This window comes from Pristiophorus japonicus, chromosome 17 (genome assembly GCF_044704955.1).
Source record: "Pristiophorus japonicus isolate sPriJap1 chromosome 17, sPriJap1.hap1, whole genome shotgun sequence".
NCBI classification, from domain to species: domain Eukaryota; kingdom Metazoa; phylum Chordata; class Chondrichthyes; family Pristiophoridae; genus Pristiophorus; species Pristiophorus japonicus.
Window position 1 is genome coordinate 79,421,907 of NC_091993.1, and position 25,650 is coordinate 79,447,556.

Sequence of the window (25,650 nt, forward strand, 5' to 3'; positions counted from 1 at the left end):
TCTCCCTTTATCCTCTACTAACTCACTATTCGCCCTCTCAGCATTCCCATCTCACATTCAATGATTCTATTATTACTGCTAACATGTTGGGCCCATTTTGTTAGATGTTCCGGATGGGCGCCTAAAACAGGCGTTCAGCCCCGTGAATATGTAAATTAGGGCAACGACAGTGGCAGGTCTTGGGTCTGACGCACTCAGGATTCTTCAGTGGAATGTCTTCCTGTGAACAATGGTTTCCAACTCGCCCCAGTTTATTTTCCACACTAACTATTGCAATACGTGCATTTTATCTTTGTTTGCACTTACTTGCTTTGCCTTTTCCCTTGATTTTTTTTGGTCAAATGTAACACCTTGTTACATTATCTCAGTCTTTTTTATAAATGGCTTTTCACTCTCCTATTTATCCATTATGTCAGTACACTGGCTCCCTTCCGATTCAGATGTAGCCCATCCTTGCAGAATTGTTCCATCTTCCCCAGAACAGGTACAGTGTCCCAGAACAACAACAACTTGATTTATGTAGCTCCTTTAATACAGTAAAACAACACATGGTGCTTCACAGGAATGTAATCAGACAAAAATTGACACTGAGCCAAAGAATGAGATATTAGGGCAGGTGATCAAAAAGAGGTAGGTTTTAAGGAGTGTTTCACAGGAGGAGAGAGAGGTGAGTGTCTCTCTGTTTACAGAGGCAATTCCAGAGCTTAGGGCTTAGGCAGCTGAAATCACGGCCACCAATGGTGGGGTGAAGGAAATAGAGGATGCACAGGAGGCTAGAGTTAGAGGGATGCAGATTTCTCAGCAGGGATAGATGAGCTGCAGTAATAGGGAGGGCCAAAGCCATGGAGGGATTTGAACATGAGGATTTGATTTTTTAAATCAAACCATTGGTGGACTGTGAGCCAATGTAGGTCAGCGAGCACAGGACTAATGGGTGAATGGGACTTGGTGTGAGTTAGGATATGGGAAGCAGAACTTGGATAATAACATAAGAAATAGGAGCAGGAGTAGGCCATATGGCCCCTCAAGCCTGCTCCGTCATTTACTACGATCTTGGCTGATCCGATCATGGACTCAGATCCACTTTCCTGCCCGCTCCCCATAACCTCTTATTCCCTTATCGGTTAAGAAACTGTCTATCTCTGTCTTACATTTATTCAATTTCCCAGCTTCCACAGCTCTCTGAGGCAGCGAATTCCACAGATCCGCAACCTTCTGAGAAAATAAATTTCTCCTCATCTCAGTTTTAAATGGCCGGCCCCTTATTCTAAGATTATGCTCCCTGATTCTAGTCTCCCCCATCAGTGGAAACATCCTCTCTGCATCCACCTTGTCAAGCCTCCTCATAATCTTATACAATTCGATAAAATCACCTCTCAATCTTCTGAATTCCTATGAGTAGTGGCCCAACCTACTCACCCTTTCCTCATAAGTCAAGCCCCTCATCTCTGGAATCAACCTAGTGAACCTTCTCTGAACCGCCTCCAAAGCAAGTATATCCTTTCGTAAATATGGAAACCAAAACTGCACGCAGTATTCCAGGTGTGGCCTCGCCAATATCCTGTATAACTGTAGCAAGACTTTCCTACTTTTATACTCCATCCCCTTTGCAATAAAGGCCAAGATTCCATTAGCCTTCCTGATCACTTGCTGTACCTGCATACTAATCTTTTGTGTTTCATGCACAAGTACCCCAAGGTCCCGTTTACAATCTTTCTCCATTTAAATAATAACTTTCTCTTTGATTTTTTTCTGCCAAAGTGCATGACGTCACACTTTCCAACGTTATACTCCATCTGCCAATTTTTTGCCCATTTACTTAGCCTGTCTATGTTCTTTTGCAGATTTTTTGTGTCCTCCTCACACATTGCTTTTCCTCCCATCTTTGTATCATCAGCAAACTTGGCTATGTTACAACTCGGTCCCTTCTTCCAAGTTGTTAATATAGATTGTAAATCTATGGAGGATCTGTGGAGGATTTAAGATGGTAGCAGTGGAAATTCTCATCTGCCAACAGCCCTTTATCCACCAGTTGAGCTCCCTAATCTTCCTATTCTTCCCCATTCTCGCGCATGGCTGGGGGAGTATCCGGAAACTACTTCCTTGCTCCTAAACCTGCTTCCTAATCTCCTAAACTCCTTTTTTAATACTTCAGGTCTTTCGTTTCCTATATAGTTGGCTCCCACTTGGAGCACAATGGCTAAATGCTGCCCTTCCACTTACATAGTCTTTACCAGTCTTTCTGACACGCCCCTTACCCTGGAACCTGGGAGACCATAAAACATTCAGGGCTCTCAGTCTGGACTACAAACACAATGTCCACCCCTCTAACTATTAAGTCTTCTTTTACCACTGCATTACTCGTTCAATTGCTCATATTCTCTACCCCGCCCCTCCTTGAGCCATCTCATGTTTTTTGGTGTCATTGTAATCCATCTGATGGTCTTATCCAAAGTCCTTGTCATCCCCCTCTCCTCCTGCATCAAACTTGTTGGAGGGGATAACATGATGTTCGTGTTCTACCCTGTAACTCCTCACTTCCCTGACTTGTGGATAATGACCACTCTTTTCTCGTCAGCCATGGCTCAGTTGGTCGTTCTCTTGCCTCTGAGTCAGAAGGCTGTGGGATCTAATCCTACTCCAGAGACCTGAACGAATAACCCTGGCTGACACTCCAGTGTAGTGCTGAGGGCGTGCTGCACTGTTGGAGGTGCCGTCTTTTGAATAAGACGTTAAATAGAAGGATGTAAAATATCCCATGACACTTTTTTGAGGGAGAGTACGGGAAAATCCAAATGAGAAATTCAGGATTTGTGTTTTATTTAAATAAATTAGCCCTTTGAAATGATAGCCTCTGCACAGATAGTTTTTGAAAAAATTGAAATCGTGTAAAATAACCGACCTAAAAAAGCACCATTGTGGAAATACTTAGGGAAATACTAGGGAAACGAGGGTCTAGTGAGGAGGAACTGAAGGAAATCCTTATTAGACGGGAAATTGTGTTAGGGAAATTGATGGGATTGAAGGCCAATAAATCCCCAGGGCCTGATAGTCTGCATCCCAGAGTACTTAAGGAAGTAGCCCTGGAAATAGTGGATGCATTGGTGATCATTTTCCAACAGTCTATCGATTCTAGATCAGTTCCTATGGACTGGAGGGTAGCTAATGTAACACCACTTTTTAAGAAAGGAGGGAGAGAGAAAACGGGTAATTATAGACTGGTTAGCCTGACATCAGTAGTGGGGAAAATGTTGGAATCAATTATTAAAGATGAAATAGCAGCACATTTGGAAAGCAGTGACTGGATCGGTCCAAATCAGCATGGATTTATGAAAGAGAAATCATGCTTGACAAATCTTCTAAAATGTTTTGAGGATGTAACTAGTAGAGTGGACAAGGGAGAACCAGTGGATGTGGTGTATTTGGACTTTCAAAAGGCTTTTGACAAGGTCCCACACAAGAGATTGGTGTGCAAAATTAAAGCACATGGTATTGGGGGTAATGTACTGACGTGGATAGAGAACTGGTTGGCAGACAGGAAGCAGAGAGTCGGGATAAATGGGTCCTTTTCAGAATGGCAGGCAGTGACTAATGGGGTGCCGCAGGGCTCAGTGCTGGGATCCCAGCTATTTACAATATACATTAATGATTTGGATGCGGGAATTGAGTGTAATATCTCAAAGTTTGCAGATGACACTAAACTGGGTGGCGTTGTGAGCTGCGTGGAGGACACTAAAAAGCTGCAGGGTGACTTGGACAGGTTAGGTGAGTGGGCAAACACGTGGCAGATGCAGTATAATGTGGATAAATATGAGGTTATCCACTTTGGTGGCAAAAACACGAAGACAGAATTTTATCTGAATGACGGTAGATTAGGAAAAGGGGAGGTGCAGCGAGACCTGGATATCATGGTTCATCAGTCGTTGAAAGTTGGCATACAGATTTAGCAGGCGGTGAAGAAGGCAAATGGTATGTTGGCCTTCATAGCTAGGGGATTTGAGTATAGGACCAGGGAGGTCTTACTGCAGTTGTACAAGGCCTTAGTGAGGCCTCACCTGGAATATTGTGTTCAGTTTTGGTCTCCTAATCTGAGGAAGGACGTTCTTGCTATTGAGGGAGTGCAGCGAAGGTTCACCAGACTGATTCCCGGGATGGCAGGACTGACATATGAGGAAAGACTGGATCGACTGGACCTGTATTCACTGGAGTTTAGAAGGATGAGAAGTGAACTCATAGAAACATATAAAATTCTGACGGGACTGGACAGGTTAGATGCAGGAAGAAGGTTCCCGATGTTGGGGAAGTCCAGAACCAGGGAACATAGTCTAAGCATGAGGGGTAAGCCATTTAGGACTGAGATGAGGAGAAAGTTCTTCACTCAGAGAGCTGTTAACCTATGGAATTCCCTACCACAGAGAGTTGTTGATGCCTGTTCATTGGATATATTCAAGGGGGAGTTAGATATGGTCCTCATGGCTAAAGGGATCAAGGGGTATGGAGAGAAAGCAGGAAAGGGGTACTGAGGGAATGATCAGCCATAATCTTATTGAATGGTGGTGCAGGCTCGAAGGGCTGAATGGCCTACTCCTGCACCTATTTTCTAAGTTTCTATGTTTCTATGTTCATGTGATAACACAGAAGCTAGATCAGGGTGAAGCTTTAAAAACATGATGGGAAGATCATTCATCTATGCCATGGCATGCTCAGCCTCGTCAAGTGATTGAAGGAAACTGAGAGCCCAAATATTGGCATGGGTCTGGTGGATGGCAGCTCCACCTCCTGATACCAATCACATTCCATTGTCCCAAGCAGGTACTGCAACTCTCCTCTACCCTCTGTGGCTCCAATATTTGCGGGGAAGGAGCGTGGGCACGTTTGCGGGTGTTGGAATTCTGTAAATGTCGGGAACGTGGAAGTGATGCCAAATTTAGCGGCAGAATCTCATTATCATTTTGTTACTCTGTTTCCCACCTGGATACCAGCCAGACTGTCAGGCTGGCCGTCTGCCATGCAGAAAAACCAATGGTGGAAAGCAGCTCCCGACAATCGTGAAACATCGCAGACTGGGGGTGGGGGAGGGGGAGAGTGGCGGCCAGAGCTGGACCGGACTAGAAAGGAGCCTCATTTACCACATTATAATAATGGACCCAGCTCTGTAGAGCGGGTTATTCGACCACCCCCTAACCCGCAGCGGTTAAACCGGATGCAGGTGTATTTGTGGCAGGTAAGGGTTGAATTTTGCATACTTGCCAATATAACCACCCACCCCAGCTGTCGTGAGGGGGGGGGGGTGGGGGTTCAAATTCCCCCTGTGATTCAGCACAGAGCCATGCAACACACTTCACCAGGCTCATAAACAAGTGATGCGTACAAGGACATGATGAGTAACATGAGGTTAGCATCGCATGACTAATAAGAACATAAGAACATAAGAAATAGGAGCAGGAGTAGGCCATACGACCCATCGAGCCTGCTCCGCTATTTAATATGATCATGGCTGATCCGATCATGGACTCAGGTCCACTTCCCTGCCCGCTCCCCATAACCCCTTATTCCCTTATCATTTAAGAAACTATTTATTTCTGTCTTAAATTTATTCAATTTCCCAGCTTTCATAGCTCTCTAAGGCAGTGAATTCCACAGATTTACAACCCTCTGAGAGAAGAAATTTCTCCTCATCTGTTTCAAATGGGCGGCCCCTTATTCTAAGATCATGCCCTCTAGTTCTAGTCTCCCCCATCAGTGGAAACATCCTCTCTGCATCCACCTTGTCAAGCCCCCTCATAATCTTATACGTTTCGATAAGATCACCTCTCATTCTTCTGAATTCCAATGAGTAGAGGCCCAACCTACTTAACCTTTCCTCATAAGTCAACCCCCTCATCTCCGAATCAACCTACTGAACCCTCTCTGTACTGCCTCCAAAGCAAGTATATCCTTTCGTAAGTATGGAAACCAAAACTGTATGCAGTATTCCAGGTGTGGCCTTACCAATACCCTGTATAACTGAAGCAAAACTTCCCTGCTTTTATACTCCATCCATTTTGCAATAAAGGCCAAGATACATTGGCCTTCCTGATCACTTGCTGTACCTGTATACTATCCTTTTGTGTTTCATGCACAAGTACCCCCAGGTTCCACTGTACTACAGCACTTTGCAATCTTTCTCCATTTAAATAATAACTTGCTCTTTGATTTTTTCTGCCAAAGTGCATGACCTCACACTTTCCAACATTATACTCTATCTGCCAAATGTTTTCCCACTCACTGCCTCACATCTGCCTTTACAAATTTATAAACTTTGACTTAAATACCCCCCACCACCCGCCCCCCCATCCCCACAGGTTCGGTACCAGATCTGTTCCAAATTAGCTCATCTCTAGCTAATATTGGCATTGCAGATAGTACAATGGGCTAGAGAAGGAAAATTAGTCTGCGATTTCTTCTCCTGGTCGCTGGCAAACAATTCTTGCTGGAAAGTCTGTATGTGTGAATGGATTAGGCTCAGCTACTTTGGCCCTCATGTTAGAATAGCCTCCCAGCAATCACTGTCTCAGGCATCGAGGTGGGCATTTGAATGAAGCAGTAAAGGCAACAATGGCTGTGGGCTCAGCAGGGTGCCATGCTCCGAGGAAGTGCAGGTTGGAGAATTGGAACCACCGTGTAGCCCTATCTCCAACTCACAGCTTATTGTAGAGTCACTCCATGTTGGGAGCACTGGACCAACACATTTACTTGATATGATCTGCTGTAACTCATACTCTCCCCATAGCCATAGCCAACATGGAGGCATTTCAAGAGTTTATGTGGAGCAGGCTGTTCCTGACAAGATCACAAACTGCCCATTAGGCCATCAGTAGCCCCTTGAAGATTGTTATGTGACTGCTAGAGTAAAAACATATATATTTTTCAGCAATCATGCTAGACTTTAAACTTTATTGCCAATTTAGTGTTTTACAGATCAGCATAACCTTGGTGCTCGCGGTTCTGAGATAGTGCTGGCTGAATAATGTGGCCAGGTTTGATTATTGGCTATGTTGTGTATCTGTAAAGCATGCACTCCCATGTTCCGCCACCAGGGAGTGCATCCCCTGAAGTCCCAAGGGATCCCAGCATCTCTTGGGAGCACTGTATATAAGCCGGCCCCGAAGGCCTGTTCCTCACTCTGGAGTGTCTTAATAAAGACTGAGGTCACTGTTACTTTAATCTCCCTGTGTGCAATCTCATCTGTGTTAGGAACACAATAACTGGCGACGAGAATCCGATCCAACGCAAAGATGCAGTAAATTGTGGCCATCCTGGAGAAGTTCTCGGAGGGTGAGGACTGGGAAGCCTATGTCGAACGGCTAGACCAGTACTTTGTAGCCAATGAGCTGGACGGAGAAGGAAGCGCTGCAAAAAGGAGAGCGGTCCTCCTCACGGTCTGCGGGGCACTGACCTACAGCCTCATGAAGAATCTTCTGACTCCGGTGAAACCCACAGATAAGTCATATGAGGAGCTGTGTACACTGGTTCAGGAGCATCTTAACCCGAGGGAGAGCATGCTAATGGCGAGGTATCGGTTCTACATGTGCCAGCGATCTGAAGGTCAGGAAGTGGCGAGCTACGTCGCCGAGCTAAGGCGACTTGCAGGACAATGTGAGTTTGATGGCTACCTGGAGCAAATGCTCAGAGACTTTTTTGTACTGGGCATTGGCCATGAGACCATCCTATGAAAACTTTTGACTGTAGAGACACCGACCCTCAGTAAGGCCATTGCGATAGCACAGGCGTTTATGTCCACCAGTGATAACACCAAACAAATCTCTCAGCACACAAGTGCTCGCAATGTTCATAAATTAACTGGAATTGTGTTTGTGAGCAGAAATGTACAGGGTAGAACCCACGAGTCTGCAACTGCCAGCAGGCCTCATGTGACCCAGATGACTCAGAGTACGCAACAAAGGATGAATGCAAGGCAATTCACACCTTGTTGGCGTTGTGGAGGCTTCCATTCAGCCTATTCATGCCGCTTCAAAGGGTATGTTTGCAAGAGCTGTGGAACAATGGGGCACCTCCAACATACTGCAAAACCTGCAAGCTCTGCAAGCTCTGCAAAACCTGCTAACCAAACGTGGCAGAGGAAGATCGGTCCATGGTGGATCAAAACAATTTCAAGCCTCAGAGAGAAGAGGCAGATGCTGAAGTACACGGGGTGCACACATTTCGATGAAATGTCCACCATAATGCTAAACGTAAAATTGAATGTCTTACCCGTAGCCATGGAACTGGACACTGGCGCTAGCCAATCCATCGTAAGTAAAAGGATGTTTGAGAGACTGTGATGCAACAAGGCACTCAGACCAGCCCTGATCCCCATCCACATGAAACTGAGAATGTACACCAAAGAGCTTATCACTGTCCTGGACAGCACCATGGTCAAGGTCACCTACGAGGGCACGGTGCACATACTGTCACTCTGGATTGTCCCGGGCAATGGCCCCACACTATTTGGAAGGAGCTGGCTGGGCAAAATCCGCTGGAACTGGATGACATCCGAGCGCTATCACATGTCGATGAGGCCTCATGCAGCCAGGTTCTTAACAAATTTCCTACCCTTTTTGAGCCAGGCATTGGAAACTTTTCCAGGGCGAAGGTGCGGATCCATTTGATCCCAAAGGCACGACCCATTCACCCATTCACCACAAGGCGTGAGCGGTACCCCAAATCATGAGGGAGAGAGTGGAAATCGAGCTGGACAGGCTACAACGCGAGTGCATCATCTCCCCAGTGGAATTCAGCGAGTGGGCCAGCCCAATTGTTCCAGTACTCAAAAGTGATGGCGCGGTCAGGATTTGCGGCGATTATCAAGTAACTATTAATCGTTTCTCGCCACAGGATCAATACCCGCTACCTAAGGAAGATGACCTATTTTCGAACTGGCAGAAGGCAAGACATTCACCAAGCTCGACCTGACTTCGGCATACATGACGCAGGAGCTGGAGGAGTCTTCGAAGGGCCTCACCTGCATCAACACGCACAAGGGACTGTTCATCTACAACAGATGCCCGTTTGGAATTCGGTCGGCTGCAGCGATCTTCCAGAGAAACATGGAGAGCCTACTCAAGTCGGTACCACGCACGGTGGTTTTTCAGGATGACATATTGGTCACAGGTCTGGAAATCGTCGAGCACCTACAAAACCTGGAGGAGGTCCTCCAGCGACTGGATCACTTAGGGCTACAGCTGAAGAGGTCGAAATGCGCCTTCATGGCAACAGAAATTGAGTTTTTGGGGAGAAAGATCGTGGCGGACGGCATTCAGCCCACAGACGCCAAGACAGAGGCTATCAGGAACGCGCCCAAGCCACAGAACGTCATGGAGCTGCGGTCGTTCCTGGGACTCCTCAACTAATTTGGTAACTTCCTACCGGGGTTATGCACCCTCTTAGAGCCCCTACATGTGTTATTGCATAAAGGTGAGAACTGGGTATGGGGAAAAAACCAAGTAATTGCTTTTGAGAAAGTCAGAAACATTTTATTCTCCAACAAGCTGCTTGTATTGTATAACCCGTGTAAAAGACTTGTGCTAGGTGTATATTACAACAAGCTAACGTTGCGGGGAAGTTGCAACCTGTCGCCTATGTCTCCAGGAGCTTGTCTAATGCCGAGAGGGCCTACAGCATGATTGAGAAAGAGTCATTAGCGTGTGTGTTTGGGGTAAAGAAAATGCATCAGTACCTGTTTGGACTCAAATTTTAGCTGGAAACCGATCACGAGCCCCTCATATCCCCGTTCGCTGAAAAGGGGATAAATACTAATGCCTCAGCCCGCATACAAAAGTGGGCACTCGCGCTTTCAGCGTATAACTATACCATCCGCCACAGGCCAGGCACTGAGAACTGTGCGGATGGTCTCAGTCGGCTACCATTGCCCACCACGGGGGTGGAAATGGCGCAGCCTGCAAACTTGTTGATGGTGGCGCAGCCCGCAGACTTGTTGATGGTCATGGAAGCGTTTGAAAATGATAAATCACCTGTCACGGCCCGCTAGATTAGGACTTGGACCAGCCAAGATCCTCTGCTGTCCCGAGTAAAAAACTGTGTACTGCATGGGAGCTGGGCCAGCATCCCCATTGAAATGCAAGAGTGAATCAAGCCGTTCCAGCGGCGAAAGGATGAGCTGTCCATTCAGGCACCCTGCCTGTTGTGGGGTAACCGCGTCGTTCTACCCAAAAAGGGCAGGGAGATGTTCATCTCGGATCGCCACAGCACACACCCGGGTATAGTAATGATGAAAGCGATAGCCAGATCCCACGTGTGGTGGCCCGGTATCGACTCTGAATTAGAATCCTGTATATGGCAATGCAGCGTGTGTGCTCAGTTGAGCAACGCGCCCAGAGAGGCACCACTAAGTTTGTGGTCCTGGCCCTCCAGACCATGGTCGAGGAGCCATGTCGACTATGCGGGCCCGTTTCTCGGTAAAGTGTTCCTGGTGGTGGTGGATGCTTTTTCAAAATGGATTGAATGTGAAATAATGTCGGGATGCACTGCCACCACCACCATTGAAAGCCTGAGGGCCATGTTTGCCACCCACGGCCTGCCTGACATACTGGTCAGTGACAATGGACCATGTTTCACCAATGCCGAATTTAAAGAATTCAGGACCTGCAATGGAATCAAACATATCAACTCGGCCCCGTTTAAACCAGCCTCCAATGGGCTGGCAGAGCGGGCAGTACAAACCAGCAAACAGAGCCTGAAACGAGTCACAGAAGGCTCACTTCAAACCTGCCTGTCCCGAGTACTGCTCAGCTACCGCACGAGACCCCACTCGTTCACAGGGGTGCCCCCAGCTGAGCTACTCATGAAAAGGACACTTAAAACCAGACTCTCGCTGGTCCACCCCAACCTGCATGATCAGGTAGAGAGCAGGCGGCAGCAACAAAATGTAAATGATGGTCGCGCCACTGTGTCACGGGAAATTGATCTGAATGACCCTGTGTATGTGCTAAACTATGGACATGGTCCCAAGTGGATCGCAGGCACGGTGATAGCTAAAGAAGGGAGTAGGGTAGTCAAACTAGACAATGGACAAATTTGCAGAAAGCACCTGGACCAAACGAGGCTGCGGTTCATAGACTGCCCTGAAGAACCCACAGCAGACACCCCCTTTTTGAGTCCACAACACACACCCAAAGGATCAACGACACCACCCCGGACCATGAAATTGAACCCATCATGCCCAACAGCCCAGCAAGGCTCACCTAGCAGCCCTGCAGGGCCAACAACACGCCAGTCCAGCGAGGGCACAGCCAACACACCAGAACAGACATTTGTACCGAGGCGGTCCACCAGGGAAAGAAAGGCTCCCGACCGCCTCACCTTGTAAATTGTTTTCACTTTGACTTTGGGGGAGGGGAGTGATGTTGTGTATCTCTAAAGCATGCACTCCCATGTTCCGCCACCAGGGAGCTTATCCCCTGAAGTCCCAAGGGATCCCAGCATCCCTTGGGAGCACTGTATATAAGCCGGCCCCTAAGGCCTGTTCCTCACTCTGGAGTGTCTTAATAAAGACTGAGGTCACTGTTACTTTAACCTCCCTGTGTGCAGTCTCATCTGTGTTCAGAACACAATCGGCTATCCACTGAAAATGGCCAATTAACAAAGGCTGTTAGCAATATTTTTTAGGCCTTCCTGAAAATCAGTAGTCAGATGCTTTGTTATTGATTGGTAAGACTACATTTCTACATTGTGGCAGCCTATCTATAAAAGACCGCTGAGTTATTAGGTGCCTCAGAAATTAGGGACAATGATGAATCTGGAATCTAAATTGATAAATTATATAGAGAAGCTGAGAGAATTAGCTTACTTCTTCTTAATAAAATGATTTGCATATGTTCCTTAGAGAAATGTAAGCGGGTTTGTGTTCGGTATGTGTTGCAAGTCATTAAATACCTGGAACAATGATAATATGGAGGTAAGGAGGTTACAGAACTTAAATTGAGAATTTGGATCAGTCTCAAACATCTCCTGGTGTTCAGGGACAAGGCTGCGTTAGATAAAAGGGCAAATTCAGCTGGGCTCACCTTTATTTTGTAAATATGCGTACAACTATCTCATGGCTTAGTGCTAGCATAGTTTATATCTAATGGAATAAATGAAGAGCTTGTGACAGCCTAAATCCACCAGAGACCTAAAGCAGCCCCTTGAATCACCAACCAATTAGGCTCCACCTTCCATATTGCCACTCAATGAGTCTTCGTCCTGAAAGATCTGGAATGATATTTAGGCTCAACATTAACCATGTCCAGCCATTGCTGGGCAGAAATCAACCAAGTAAAGAGAATGCTGCACTATATTGTCAACATGAGCAGGAGCCTGAGGCTGTTGTGTTGCAGCTGTCTATCCCTGAAATTGGGTCACATTTTGAATACTGTGTTCATTTCTGGTCATCAAGGCCCAACCAAGCCCGGGATCTATGCAGCAATGGGTAATGAGGTTGATCCCTAGAATCAGAGGGCCGGGTTTCCCCAGGGTCAGAGGGCCGAGTTTCCCCAGAGTCAGAGGGCTAGTTTGAGGAAAGGTTAGAAAAAAATGGACTCTTCAGCCTTATCCTGACCAATCTTTATCCCTCAACCAACATCAAAAAAAAGATTATCTGGTCATTATCACATTGCTCTTTGTGGGAGCTCGATGAGCGCAAACTGGATGCCGCATTTCCTACATTACTACAGTAACTACACCTCAAATGTAGTGACCTACCAACACCTGGGAGTCCCTGGCCAAATAAGTGGAGGAAGTGCATCCGGAAGGGCGCTGAGCACCTCGAGGATCATTGCCAAGAGCATGCAGAAAATAAGCGCAGGCAGCAGAAAGAGCGTGCGGCAAACCTGTCCCACCCTCTCTTTCCCGCAATGACTGTCTGTCTGTCCCACCTGTAACAGGGACTGTGGTTCTCGTATTGGACTGTTCAGTCACCTAAGGACCCATCGTTAGAAACATAGAAACATAGAAAATAGGTGCAGGAGTAGGCCATTCGGCCCTTCTAGCCTGCACCGCCATTCAATGAGTTCATGGCTGAACATTCAACTTCAGTACCCCATTCCTGCTTTCTCGCCATACCCCTTGATCCCCCTAGCAGTAAGGACCTCATCTAACTCCTTTTTGAATATATTTAGTGAATTGGCCTCAACAACTTTCTGTGGTAGAGAATTCCACAGGTTCACCACTCTCTGGGTGAAGAAGTTCCTCCGCATCTCGGTCCTAAATGGCTTACCCCTTATCCTTAGACTGTGACCCCTGGTTCTGGACTTCCCCAACATTGGGAACATTCTTCCTGCATCTAACCTGTCTAACCCCGTCAGAATTTTATATGTTTCTATGAGGTCCCCTCTCATTCTTCTGAACTCCAGTGAATACAAGCCCAGTTGATCCAGTCTTTCTTGATAGGTCAGTCCCGCCATCCCGGGAATCAGTCTGGTGAACCTTCGCTGCACTCCCTCAATAGCAAGAATGTCCTTCCTCAGGTTAGGAGACCAAAACTGTACACAATACTCCAGGTGTGGCCTCACCAATGCCCTGTACAACTGTAGCAACACCTCCCTGCCCCTGTACTCAAATCCCCTTGCTATGAAGGCCAACATGCCATTTGCTTTCTTAACCGCCTGCTGCACCTGCATGCCAACCTTCAATGACTGATGTACCATGACACCCAGGTCTCTTTGCACTTCCCCTTAGAGTGGAAGCAAGTCTTCCTCGATTCCGAGGGACTGCCTACGATGATGACTCCATTGGCTGTAAAGCACTTTGGGACGCCCCGAGGTCATGCAAAGTGCTTTATAAACGCAAGTTCTTTCTTTCTTTGAAAGGAGACCTTATGGGGATATATTAGATACTAAGTGGAATAGAAGAAGTTAAATATTATGAGTTAACCTTGAACTATAGGGCAAGGGGGACATAGGCACAAAGGTAAGTTCAGGATCGTTATCAAGAAGCACTTGTCCACAAAAACAGTAATCAATACTGCCAAGGTCTTCCAGGTTGAGCAGTGGAGACAGAATCTCTACAATCAGTCAAGAGGTAGTTGGTTGCTGTGATGGATGGGAATGGAGGGGGAATAGTTGAAGGGCCTGTCTCATCTGTACATATCTTAGTGATTTTTGTGATAACAATTTCCATGGGTTATAAAATCTGTGAGTGCCTCACTTACCTACTGTCCATCCGAGAGGTATATCTATGAGGGCCATGCCTCCGTTGTACTCTGCTTACCTCTCGCTAACATGGAGCTCTTTAAGTCAAGTGTGTACCGACCCTAAGCTCTGGAATTCCCTACCGAACCCTCTCCACCGCTCCCTGCTCCTTTAAGACCCTCCTTAAAACCTACCTCTTTGATCAAGCTTTTGGTCACCTGCCCGAATTTCTCCTTATGTGGCTCAGTATCAAATCTTTTGTCTTATAATACTCCTGTAAAGTGTCTTGGGATGTTTCACCATGTTAAAGGTGCTATATAAATACAAGTTGTTGTTGTAGCGACTTTGCAAGGGACTGACAATAGCAGACATTGGTCACCAGGCTAACCTAGGAATTCAAACTCGAGGAAAGAAAGACAGACTTGTATTTATTTATCACCTTATCACTTCTCTCAGAAACAGCTCAATGTGCTCCACATACAATGAATGACTGTGAAACGTACTGACTGTTGGTATAAGGAAGCTGCATTCCACACACCAACAGCTATCAGACTATCGCTCCCACTTATTTGCTTAATAATATTTAATTTGATTCTTTGAATGCCCTGTTACTCTACTTGCCCCCTCTCCAACCTCTGGGGAAATGTTGATAATCATTTCTAGAGGCTCTTTACAGAGGCTACACTCAGGATATCAGCCATACCCTGTTGAGCAGAATGATCTTTAATCCACACCTAGAAATTATTGCTTCATAAACTCACTTCCTCTCGCCTGCTAATGCATAAATAGATTGACATTTATTAAGGGCTGGGCTGAATTGCTAAACCTCGGAAGGAAGTTGGAACACTGCTTTCCATCTGTCTTCAGGTGCAACTCATCTGTGACTTTGCACGTACATATCTCTGCAGCGAGGATATGGAACCAGTTCGGGGAAATGGAGTTAAGATACAGATCAGTCATGATTGAATTGAATGACGGAGCAGGCTCGAGGGGCTGAATAGCCTCCTCCTGCTCCTAAGTTCCTATATCATATACTTTGACAGCTGCTCTCCACTGTGACAAACTTTCAAAGGTGTAGAAATAAGTTTAGCTGCATCTAAAAAAAGATCCTGTTTCGTGTCATTGTTAAAGTATTTTCATAGTTGTAGATTTGTAGATCGCTACCCAGTGGCCCTTGCTGGAAAGTGTGAATGTGCGGAAGACAGGCGAGGACAAATTTGGCTGTGATGCACCACGTGCATGAATATCCCGTCAGCACTCGCTGTTCAGGCTCGTGTGTGTGTGAAGGTTATCTGCTCGAGTGAGGTGCAGGCGGACTGATACCACCTGTCTCGACCACGTGAGAGGAGAGCCAAAGAGCAAAATCAGAGTTTAAAAACTACAGGGATTGAAATGGATTGTGTTCGAAATGTTGCTTAATGTGGGGGTGATAAGGCAGAGGATTGTGAGTCCCACTCGGAGAGAGCAGAAAGAAGGCTGCTTTTTGGGGAAATGGAATTGTCACATGGTACAATGAGAGGTGCTCCTCTGAGGTTGAATCCAAGGCAGAGTGGAGGGAGATTTATTCTATAAGGATGTGTGGCGCTTTATATTCTTCTTTGTGCACTACCCAGCCTGGGTACAGAAAACTGAATTGAGGAACAGTAAATTTGTCAAAATTTAATAAAAAGATAGAAATAACAATTGGGGTAAGCCTACACTTTTTATCAGCTTCAGGCCCTGGAGCTCTTGGTTATTGAAGTCAAGGTTATTATACACATTATAGATTTACAGATGGGTTGGATTTTCCGGTGTCCTGAGCTCCGGATTTTGTCCTGGAGCGGCGGCAATGGCGGCGGCGAGGGCTTTAGCGCTCCGCAGCGATCCTCCGGACCCGTTTTGTGGCGGCGTGGAGCAGCACCGCCCAGAAGAGCTGCGCCCGGTGTACAATGCCCTTGCCTGCGACACCGGCGCGAGTTTGAACTCCTGCCTGACCCGTCCACCCAGAAATACACCCTGCAATGACCGCCTGGCAAATCAGGGTGAAGAGGTGAGTAATGGACTCCTAAGGTAAGTGTGATTGTTTTATCTTGTAATTTTTTCAACGATTTGTGTTGTGGTGGCATGGGCAATGTTTTGGGAATGTTTTTGTGGGGGTTTTTTAGGTCCCCCCCCCGACGTTTCTTGGAGCGCTCCCGGCCCGGCTCTTTAGCTCGGGTGTTTCCCGTCCTTGCACCACGAGAGGTGTACAACACCTCCCTTAGTGCTGCGCCCCCTGACGCAGGGTCCAGATGCCCAAACTTAAATACTAAAGCGCAAACTATTCCCAGCCGCTAACTTTCCTGCCCTGCCACCAACATAAACGCCCTAAAATCCAGTCTTTAGCCCTGAAATGCAGAGACTCTACTGAGTCAACACTGAGTCTTGCTCAGAGATCAAACTGACTGAGTTTGTCAGATATTCTGATAATACTACTGAGTCCACATGCTCTACACATTAAATAGACACAAATAACGTGATAATGGGGAATCCTAAAGGAAACGGCCCATCTGATAAACTAGAGTGTGGTGGAAGCAGATTCAAAAGTAAATTTCAAAAGGGAATTGGATAAATACTTTAAGGGGAGAAAATGGGGAAAGAGTAGAGGAGTGGGATTATTTGGATAGTTCTTTCAAAGAGCCGGCACAAGCACAGGCCGAATGGCCTCCTTCTGTGCTGTAAGATTCTATGATGTGGTTTCTCTGCCACGTACAGTGCAATCTACTTCACTTACAATAGGAGGCAGGCACAAGTCTCAAATACATCCTTTTCTCTATGCTTCATGTCATTAGTTCTAAAACTCTGTTCTCAAAGAATAAAGCAGTTCCAGCTGTCTGTAATCTCTGAACTTATTCGTTCCAATGCAAACAAAATGAAAATGTCAGACTCCCATGAGAGTTGGCGAGTGATTGCAGTGAAATATGTCTACTATTTGTCACGGGTCTGAGCTAGTACAGTCCCCACCGCATATAGCGGCCATGTTTGTGCTAAGGTAATTTGCCCGCTATACACAGTGGACAGTGAAACCGTCAGAATGAAGCTTCTCAAACTCCCCATTTTCCAACGGCCTCCCGTAGTTGTTAACAGTGCGGATGGCTGATTGAACACCTCACTTTGCCTGAAATCAGTGGATCTTTTAAAATGATAAGTGCTGGGTTGCACAAAATAGTCGGTCCGCTTAATAGGGTCAGTAACCAGAGGACACAGGCTCAAGATAATTGGCAAAAGAACCACAGGAGAGATGAGAAGAATTTATTTTATGCATTGAGTTGTCATGATCAGGAATACACTGCTGGAATGGGTGGCAGAAGCAGATTCAGTAGTAACTTTCAAAAGAGAATTGGATATATTCTTGAAAAGGAAAAAATTGCAGGGCTCTGGGGAAAGAGCAGGGGAGTGGGACTAACTGGATAGCTCTTTCAAAGAGGGGCCGAATGGCCTCCTTCTGTGCTGTAAGATTCCATGATAGTCATAGTTCTTACTAACCAATTACAGGCTCCAAACCCTGGGAGCTGGTCGTGACTGTTCCGTCTCAACCCAGAGTACAGCAAGGACATAAAATGGGACGGAGGAAGGAAATAACTAAAAAAAGGAAGGAGCATTCCTGAAAGGTTTATTTTACTTGCTCTTTATTTTATTACAAATTGGATTTTACTGGGTTCGCACACTCTTCACTTCTCTAACACTGGACTTCTCCTCAACCCTCACTCCCTCCGCTGCACTTTCCTCCACTGCTAACTCCTGCCCTCTGGTATTCTCTATCCAGTCCCCTCTGTCTTGGCACCACTTTCCCTGCTCTCAGAACACCATCAAACCCTTGCGCACTTCCACCAAGCCTTTGGCTCCAGCCTCTCCATTTCCCTCTCTTTTCACCATGCCCAGCATCCTGTCCTCCCTTTATTCTGAAGATGCAGAGAGGATATTTCCACTCATAGGGGGAACTAAAACTAGGGGACATTGTCTCAGAATAAGGGGCCACCCAGTTAAAACTGAGATGAGGAGAAATTTCTTTGCACAGAGGGTCGCAAATCTGTGGAATTCTCTGCCCCAGAGAGCTGTGGAGGCTGGGTCTTTGAATATATTTAAGGCAGAGATAGACAGATTTTTGAGCGATAAGGAAATAAAGGGTTATGGGGAGCGGGCGGGGAAGTGGAGCTGATCAGATCAGCCATGATCTTATTGAATGACAGAGCAGGCTCGAGGGGCGAATGGCCTAATCCTGCTCCTATTTCTTATGTTCTTATGTTGAGGTTGTGAACTAATTTTAACTTCTTAAGTGCTCAAGTTAGATTCATATTTACTCGCAGTTGAAACAGTTATTTCTTCACTGGAAGTGCTTTGGATTTGTTGTTTGAGACACTTGAGCACTTCAGTGTATTGTTCAATGTTAAAGTGAGAGTGCTCAATGTATCCCACTGTTTTAAGATCGACAAGATACCATAAGGCATAACACACTGCAAATCGATGCCTCACACTGATTCACCTGGGAGAGATGCGGTGACACGTGTGGCATAGTCCACGACATAACTTATAGATATTCTCTTTGCATTTCAATTAATGTAGTAATGCAGTGTGTCACACTAATTCAGAGCAAGTGAACGTTGTCCCATTGTACAATGTTGCTTGCTCTAGAACAATCTGTCATGTGACATTGTGCCATATTAATCTAGAGCAAACTATGTTATTGGATCATAGCACATTAATCTCGATCACTCAGCTATGCCACGCCACACAATGTATCAATCTGTATCATTGCTCTGGGCAGTGTCTTATCAACAATGATCCCGCACGGTATCAGATTATCTAGTTCACCTGGTTACAGCTGCTTGCTATCACACCAGTCTAGAATAGTCAGTCACACTGTAACTATTACATGTAAATAATGTGTGTCAAGAGCATTCATTAGTGAAAATGTGTTCAAAGATATTAATATAAGGAATTAATGAATATTTAACAGTTGTGAGATTGAACACTATTAGTGGCGGCAGAATGAGCCTAGTTTAGTGCTGGGAGACTCAGCGAAAACTTCCGTGAACGGTCAAAATAATGGCTTTAAACCCAATCATTTGAGTTACATTATCATTTACCTGCTGCAATGTTCAGTAGTTTACAGGCTGTTTCTATCTCCTTGAGGACTTCCCCAACCACCATGGTCTGAACCTGTTCCAGGGATCTTTCTTCCAGGTGGACACTGTTCTGATAGTCCAGCTCCGTGGACACACACAGCTCCTGACTGTCCACTATGGGGCATTGGTCGGGCTCTTTGTGTTGTTCAGCCTTCAAGCCGTGCTCAATCTCTGGACGCTCCGCCAGCCCTTTCGATAGCCAGGCGCAGTCTTCAGTGAGCAACATGTCGAAATAGGACAAGTAGACAGGCAGTGTCCGTTCAGGGGCTGAGGGGATACTGGACGCTTCCACCACCGTCCACTCCAGGCCCTTTGGGTGGCCGGGTTTCTCCAGGTTGGTCAGTATCGCGTCCTCGAAGGCAGTTCTGTTCTGTTGCAGCATGGTCAGTCGCCGACCACCACTGCCCATCACCTCAAGCAAACTCTTCAGATCTACAGCAAAAGCAGAAGAGACAAATGTTTAATAGCATAATAACACCTCTGTAGACTGATGAATATTGACTGCATCACAGCAACACTGTTCATTGAACCCATTGGGAGGCTGTAAGCTAGAAACGGGGGGATTACCGGGTCAGTCGGTCACTTAAATATCCCAGTGACTCTCTGAATGGGCTTTAATGAATGTTTTACTCATGGGTCAGCTTGTATTAATGGGTGATCACGTTAAGTGCGGCCGTTAGTCCAAATACAGGATCCAAACTGCAGTCTCTTTCTTGTGCAAAGAAAAGCCGGTGCTTAAACAGACAACATCTGACTTTCTTTTCATGACTTTTAATTAAAAGGGACCATTGCTTTCTTTTGCCATTTGCCGAGTGGAGAGGATTTAATTGTGGACGGCACGAAGATGAACAAGAATCAGACATTGACGTGTGATCATTCTTAAGCTTAATACGTCCCAGTTTTAAAGATGGTTTTGAAATTTTGTTTTTATATAGTCACTCCACACACCCCAAATCGCGCACTCCATCAGGACCTGCTGTACTGATCAACGGGAATGTGTGGCTACCTGTGTTGCCGCCTGGGGGATAGGTGCAGGCTGCAGGTGGGGTGGGGCTGTGGAGCCAGCCTGTCCCTGGCAGGGATTTGTGTGTACAAATTGCATATTTTAATTGACAGATTCGAATCACTACACTACCAATACACCACCAAGTCTTAAGGCGCTGTTTGAAGAGTTGCAGTGCTCCTAATTAAGATAATATCATTAATCCCTCGCCCACAGCCAATATAACCGAAACAGCTCAGTCAGTAGTTCAATACTTTACACACCGTGATCCTGAGGCTCCGCAGAGCCATCGTCCACTGTCACATCATTTTCCACCATTTACCCTGTTGCTCTGGGGTTCCGCCAATCTCCCGCCAAAGTTACAGCAGAAGATTTGGAGAACCCACGGAAAATTAGGGCCTGCGAATTTTACCCAGGCCTTCTCTCCCTCCCCTCCTGAGGAGCATGACTCCTGCTGCGGAATCGCTGAAGCAGCCTTTCTTCTTGTGTAAGCCTTGACAGTGAGGTTCTGCGAGCTATTCAACTGTGACAGGCACCACAGCCAAGCCTGACCCCGTTTCCACCTGATATCTACAGACGTGCATTTTCAAGCAGAGATCATTGGGTAGCAATAAGCAGCAGAAGTACTGGTTGTCCACCCTGTTGTGTATAGAGAAAGCGTCAGACTGAACACTGTGAGCTCAAAGTAAAGTGTGACCTTAGTCTTTTATTGCTGGTCTCCAGAGTGCCTCTGTGAAGCCTCCTTAAATACCTGTGCTCCCAAGGGATTATGGGATCCCTTAGGACTCCAGGGAATGAGCCCTCTGGTGGCAGTACAGAGTAAATACAATATATAACAACATTCCCCCCTAAAGTCAATAGTGTAACTATTTACAATGTGAGTCGATCTGGAGCCCTTCTTGCCCTGGTTGACTGTCTCGGTGTGAAAGCTGGTATTGTTGAATCATTTGTTGGGCCCTCACTGGGCTGCTGTGGATGATGGGTTCTGCTTCGTGGTCAACCGTGGTGTCGGTTGCCACTAGTGTGTATGTTGGGGGATCAAAAAAGGTAGGGTCCAAGGTGGGTTGCACAGGGTAGTCCATTAATCTGAGTTTGATTTGGTCCAAGTGTTTCCGGTGAATGAATCCATTTGAAAGTTTGACCCAAAAAACCCTGCTCCCCTTTTTGGCCATGACAGTGCCGGGAAGCCACTTGGGACCTTGTCCATAGTTTAATACAAAGACAGGATCATTGACTTCAATCTCGCGTGACACATTTGCGCTATCATGGTATGCACTTTGTTGAAGCCACCTGCTCTCTACCTGTTCATGTAGATCAGGGTGAACTAACGAGAGCCTTGTCTTAAGTGGTCTTTTCATGAGCAGTTCAGCAGTTGGGATCCCAGTGAGTGAGTGTGGTCTTGTGCGGTAGCTAAGCAGGACTCGGGATAGGCGAGTCTGCAGTGAGCCGTCAGTTACCCTCTTCAAGCCTTGCTTCATGGTTTGCACTGCTCTCTCTGCCTGACCATTGGACGCTGGTTTAAATGGGGCAGATGTGACATGTTTGATCCCGTTATGGGTGATGAATTCTTTGACCTCAGCACTGGTAAAACATGGCCCGTTGTACACTGGGTAAGCCGTGTGTGGCAAACATGGCCCGCAGGCTTTCAGTGGTGGCAGCAGATGTGCTAGCCGACATTATCTCACATTCAATTCACTTGGAGTACGCGTCTACAACCACAAAGAACATTTTACCCAAGAACAGGAATGCATAGTCGACATGTACCCTAGACCACAGTTTGGAGAGTCAAGACCATAAACTTAGCAGCGCCTCCCTGGTTACATTGCTTAACTGCGAGCATGTATTACATCTGTGAACGTAGGACTCTAAGTCCGCATCAATACCGGGCCACCATACATGGGATCTGGCTATCGCTTTCATCATTACGATGCCTGAGTGGGTACTGTGGGGGTCATTGATGAAGGTGTCTCTGCCCTTCTTGGGAACCACTACTTGATTGCTCCACAGAAGGCAGTCTGCCTGAATAGACATTTCATCTTTGCGCCGCTGGAACGGATTTATCTCTTCCTGCATTTCCACTGGGACACTGGACCAGCTCCTGTGAAGCACACAGCTTTTGACTAGAGATAATAAGGGGTCCTGGCTTGTCCAGGTTTTGACCTGCCGGGCAGTGACGGGCGATTGCTCACTCTCAAATGCTTTCATAACCATGGCTAGATCTGCGGGCTGCACCATTTCCACCCCCATGGTGGGCAATGGTAGCCTACTGAGAGCATCGGTGCAGTTTTCTGTGCCTGGCCTGTGGCGAATGGCATAGTTGTATGCGGATAACGTGAGCGCCATCTCTGGATGTGGGCCGATGTGTTGGTATTTATCCCTTTACTCTCGGAAAACAGGGATATAAGTGGTTTATGGTCAGTTTCCAATTCGAATTTTAGCCCAAACAGGTATTGATGCATTTTCTTTACCCCATAGACACACGCTAACGCTTCTTTCTCAATCATGATGAAAGCACTCTCGGCCTTAGACAGACTCCTGGATGCATAAGCAACCGGTTGCAGTTTCCTGAAATCATTAGCTTGTTGCAATACACACCCGACGCCATGTGACGACGCATCACATGCTAGTACCAAACGCTTACATGGATCATACAACACAAGCAATTTGTTTGAGCATAACAATGTTCTCGCTTTTACAAAGGCCTTTTCTTGGCTTTTGCCCAAACCCATTCGCCCCCTTTTCATAGTAAAACATGTAGTGGTTCTTGCAGGGTGCTGAGACCCGGTAAGACGTTACCAAAGTAGTTCAAGAGTCCCAGAAACGACCGCAGCTCTGTCACGTTCTGTGGCCTCGGTACATTCTCGATCGCCTCCGTCTTCGCTTTGGTGGGCCTGATGCCGTCCGCTGTAATCCTCCTTCCCAGGAACTCCACTTCAGGCACCAGGAAAATGCACTTTGAGCGTTTTAACCTGAGCCCCACGCGGTTGAGCCGACTAAGAACCTCCTCCAGGTTCTGCAGGTGCTCAACTGTGTTCTGATCTGTGACCAAGATGTCGTCCTGGAAGATCACGGTGTGTGGGACTGACTTCAGTAAACTTTCCATATTTCTCTGGAATATCACCGCCACTGATCAAACTCCAAACAGGCATCTGTTATAAACAAAAAGACCTTTGTGCGTGTTGATGCAGGTGAGGGCCTTCGATGATTCCTCCAGTTCCTGCGTCATGTAGGCTGAAGTCAGATCCAGCTTCATGAATGTCTTTCCTCCCGCGAGCGTTGCAAAGAGGTCGTCGGCTTTTGGTAGTGGGTATTGGTCCTGCAGGGAGAAACAATTGATAGTTAATTTGTAATCGCCACAGATTCTGATGGTGCCGTCTCCCTTGAGGACTGGGACAATAGGACTGACCCACTCGCTGAACTCGATCGGTGAAATGATGCCCTCTTGTTGCAGCCAGTCTAGCTCGACCTCTACCCTTTCTCTCATCACGTACGGTACTGCTCTCACCTTGTGATGGATGGGTCGCGCCCCCGGAATTAGGTGGATCTGCACTTTTGCTCCTTGGAATTTCCTGATGCCTGGTTTGAACAGCGAAGAAAATTTGTCGTCCCAGTTCCAGTGTATCTTTCCCAGCCAGCTCCTGCCGAGCAGCGTGGGACCATCGCCCGGTACCACCCAGAGTGGTAGCTTGTGCACCGCTCCATCGTAGGAGACTTTTACGGTAGCACTGCCGATTTCAGGAATCAGTTGTTTAGTGTAAGTTCTTAGTCTTGTGCGAACTGGAGTTAAGACTGGCCTTGAGGCCTTGTTGCACCACAACCTTTCGAAAGTCTTTTTGCCCATGATGGACTGGCTCGTGCCCGTGTCCAGCTCCATTGACACTGGGAGTCCATTTAGTTCAACATTCAGCATTATCGGGGACAATTCGTGGTGAATGTGTGCACCCCATGTGCCTCTGCCTCCTCTATCTGAGGCTCTGGTTCATAGTGATCCTCCGTGGATCTGTCCTCCTGTGCAATGTGGTGGTTTGCAGGTTTAACAGGCTTAGCAGCTCACCTGCACACTCTTTGGAGGTGTCCCATTGTTCCACAGCCCTTGCAAACATATCCTTTGAATTGGCATGAATGGAAATGATGATCACCCCCGCAGCGCCAACAAGGTGTTAATGGCCTTGCATTCATCACCCTTGATGGTGGACTCTGAGACATCTGCGGACATGTAGCTGCAGGTATGTGTGACTTGCCCTGTACGTTACGATTCGAAAACAACATCACTTTGTTCACAGTACTTGTAGCAGCACTTGTGTGCTGAGAGATTTGCTTAGTATTGTCACTGGTGGCAATGAATGCCTGGGCTATCGCTATGGCCTTACTCAAGGTTGGGGTCTCTACAGTCAAAGTGCGCGAAGTATGTTTTTGTGGCCAATGCCAAGTACGAAACAGTCTCTGAGCATGTGCTCCAAATGTCCTTCAAATTCACAATGTCCTGTAAGGCGTTTCAGCATGGTGACATAACTTGCCACTTCCTGGCCTTCAGACCTTTTGTAGGTGTAGAACCGATGCCTCGCCATCAGAACGCTTTCCTTCGGGTTCAAATGCTCTCGGACCGGTGTGCACAAATTATCGTACGATTTCTCCGTGGGTTTCACTGGAGTGAGCAGATTCTTCATGAGGCCATACGTTGGTGCCCCATAGACGGTGAGGAGGATCACTCTACGTTTGGCAGTGCTCTCTTCCCCATCTAGCTCGTTGGCCACGAAGTATTGGTCGAGTCGCTCCACAAAAGTTTGCCAATCATCTCCCTCCGAAAATTTCTCCAGGATGCCCACTGTTCTCTGCAACTTTGGGTTCGTTATCTGTATCTCGTCGCCAGTTGTTGTGTATGGAGAAAGAGTCAGACTGAACACTGTGAGCTTAAAGTAAAGTGTGACCGTAGTCTTTTATTGCAAGTGTCCAGAGTGCCTCTCCAACCTTCTTAAATACCTGTGCTCCCAAGGGGTTATGGGACCCCTTGGGACTCTGGGGAATGTGCACTCTGGTGGCTGTACAGAGTAAATACAAGTCCACATATATAACACACCCCACCTCCCTAACTCCCTAACTCAGGTGTTGAGGCTATTTCGAACATCCAACTGGCTGAGGTCAACTGATAGCAGAGATGGAACATCTAAGCAGAGCCTTTCTGGTCTGTATGGCTTAGTGCTACCCAACGTGATATCTTCACCTGGTGACAAGATCATCAGAGGAGCTTTTTGTTTGTCTTTGTTGTGCTTTTGGATTCCTAGCCTTCCACACATAACATCTGCCTTTAGAATAGCAAGGGCGTAGAAATTTGGGC

The 25,650-nt window shown here is 46.7% G+C and overlaps 1 protein-coding gene across 1 annotated transcript in view; it reads right to left on the reverse strand.

The window, feature by feature from the left end:
• LOC139227814 (SAM pointed domain-containing Ets transcription factor) overlaps positions 1-25,650 on the reverse strand; it is a 92,995-nt gene that overhangs the window by 51,857 nt on the left and 15,488 nt on the right. Inside the window, exon 2 of the mRNA XM_070858879.1 lies at positions 19,274-19,744. Within this exon, the coding sequence (XP_070714980.1) occupies positions 19,274-19,721 (448 nt within the window). The 5' untranslated portion in view covers positions 19,722-19,744. The remainder of the gene's footprint in view (positions 1-19,273; positions 19,745-25,650) is intronic.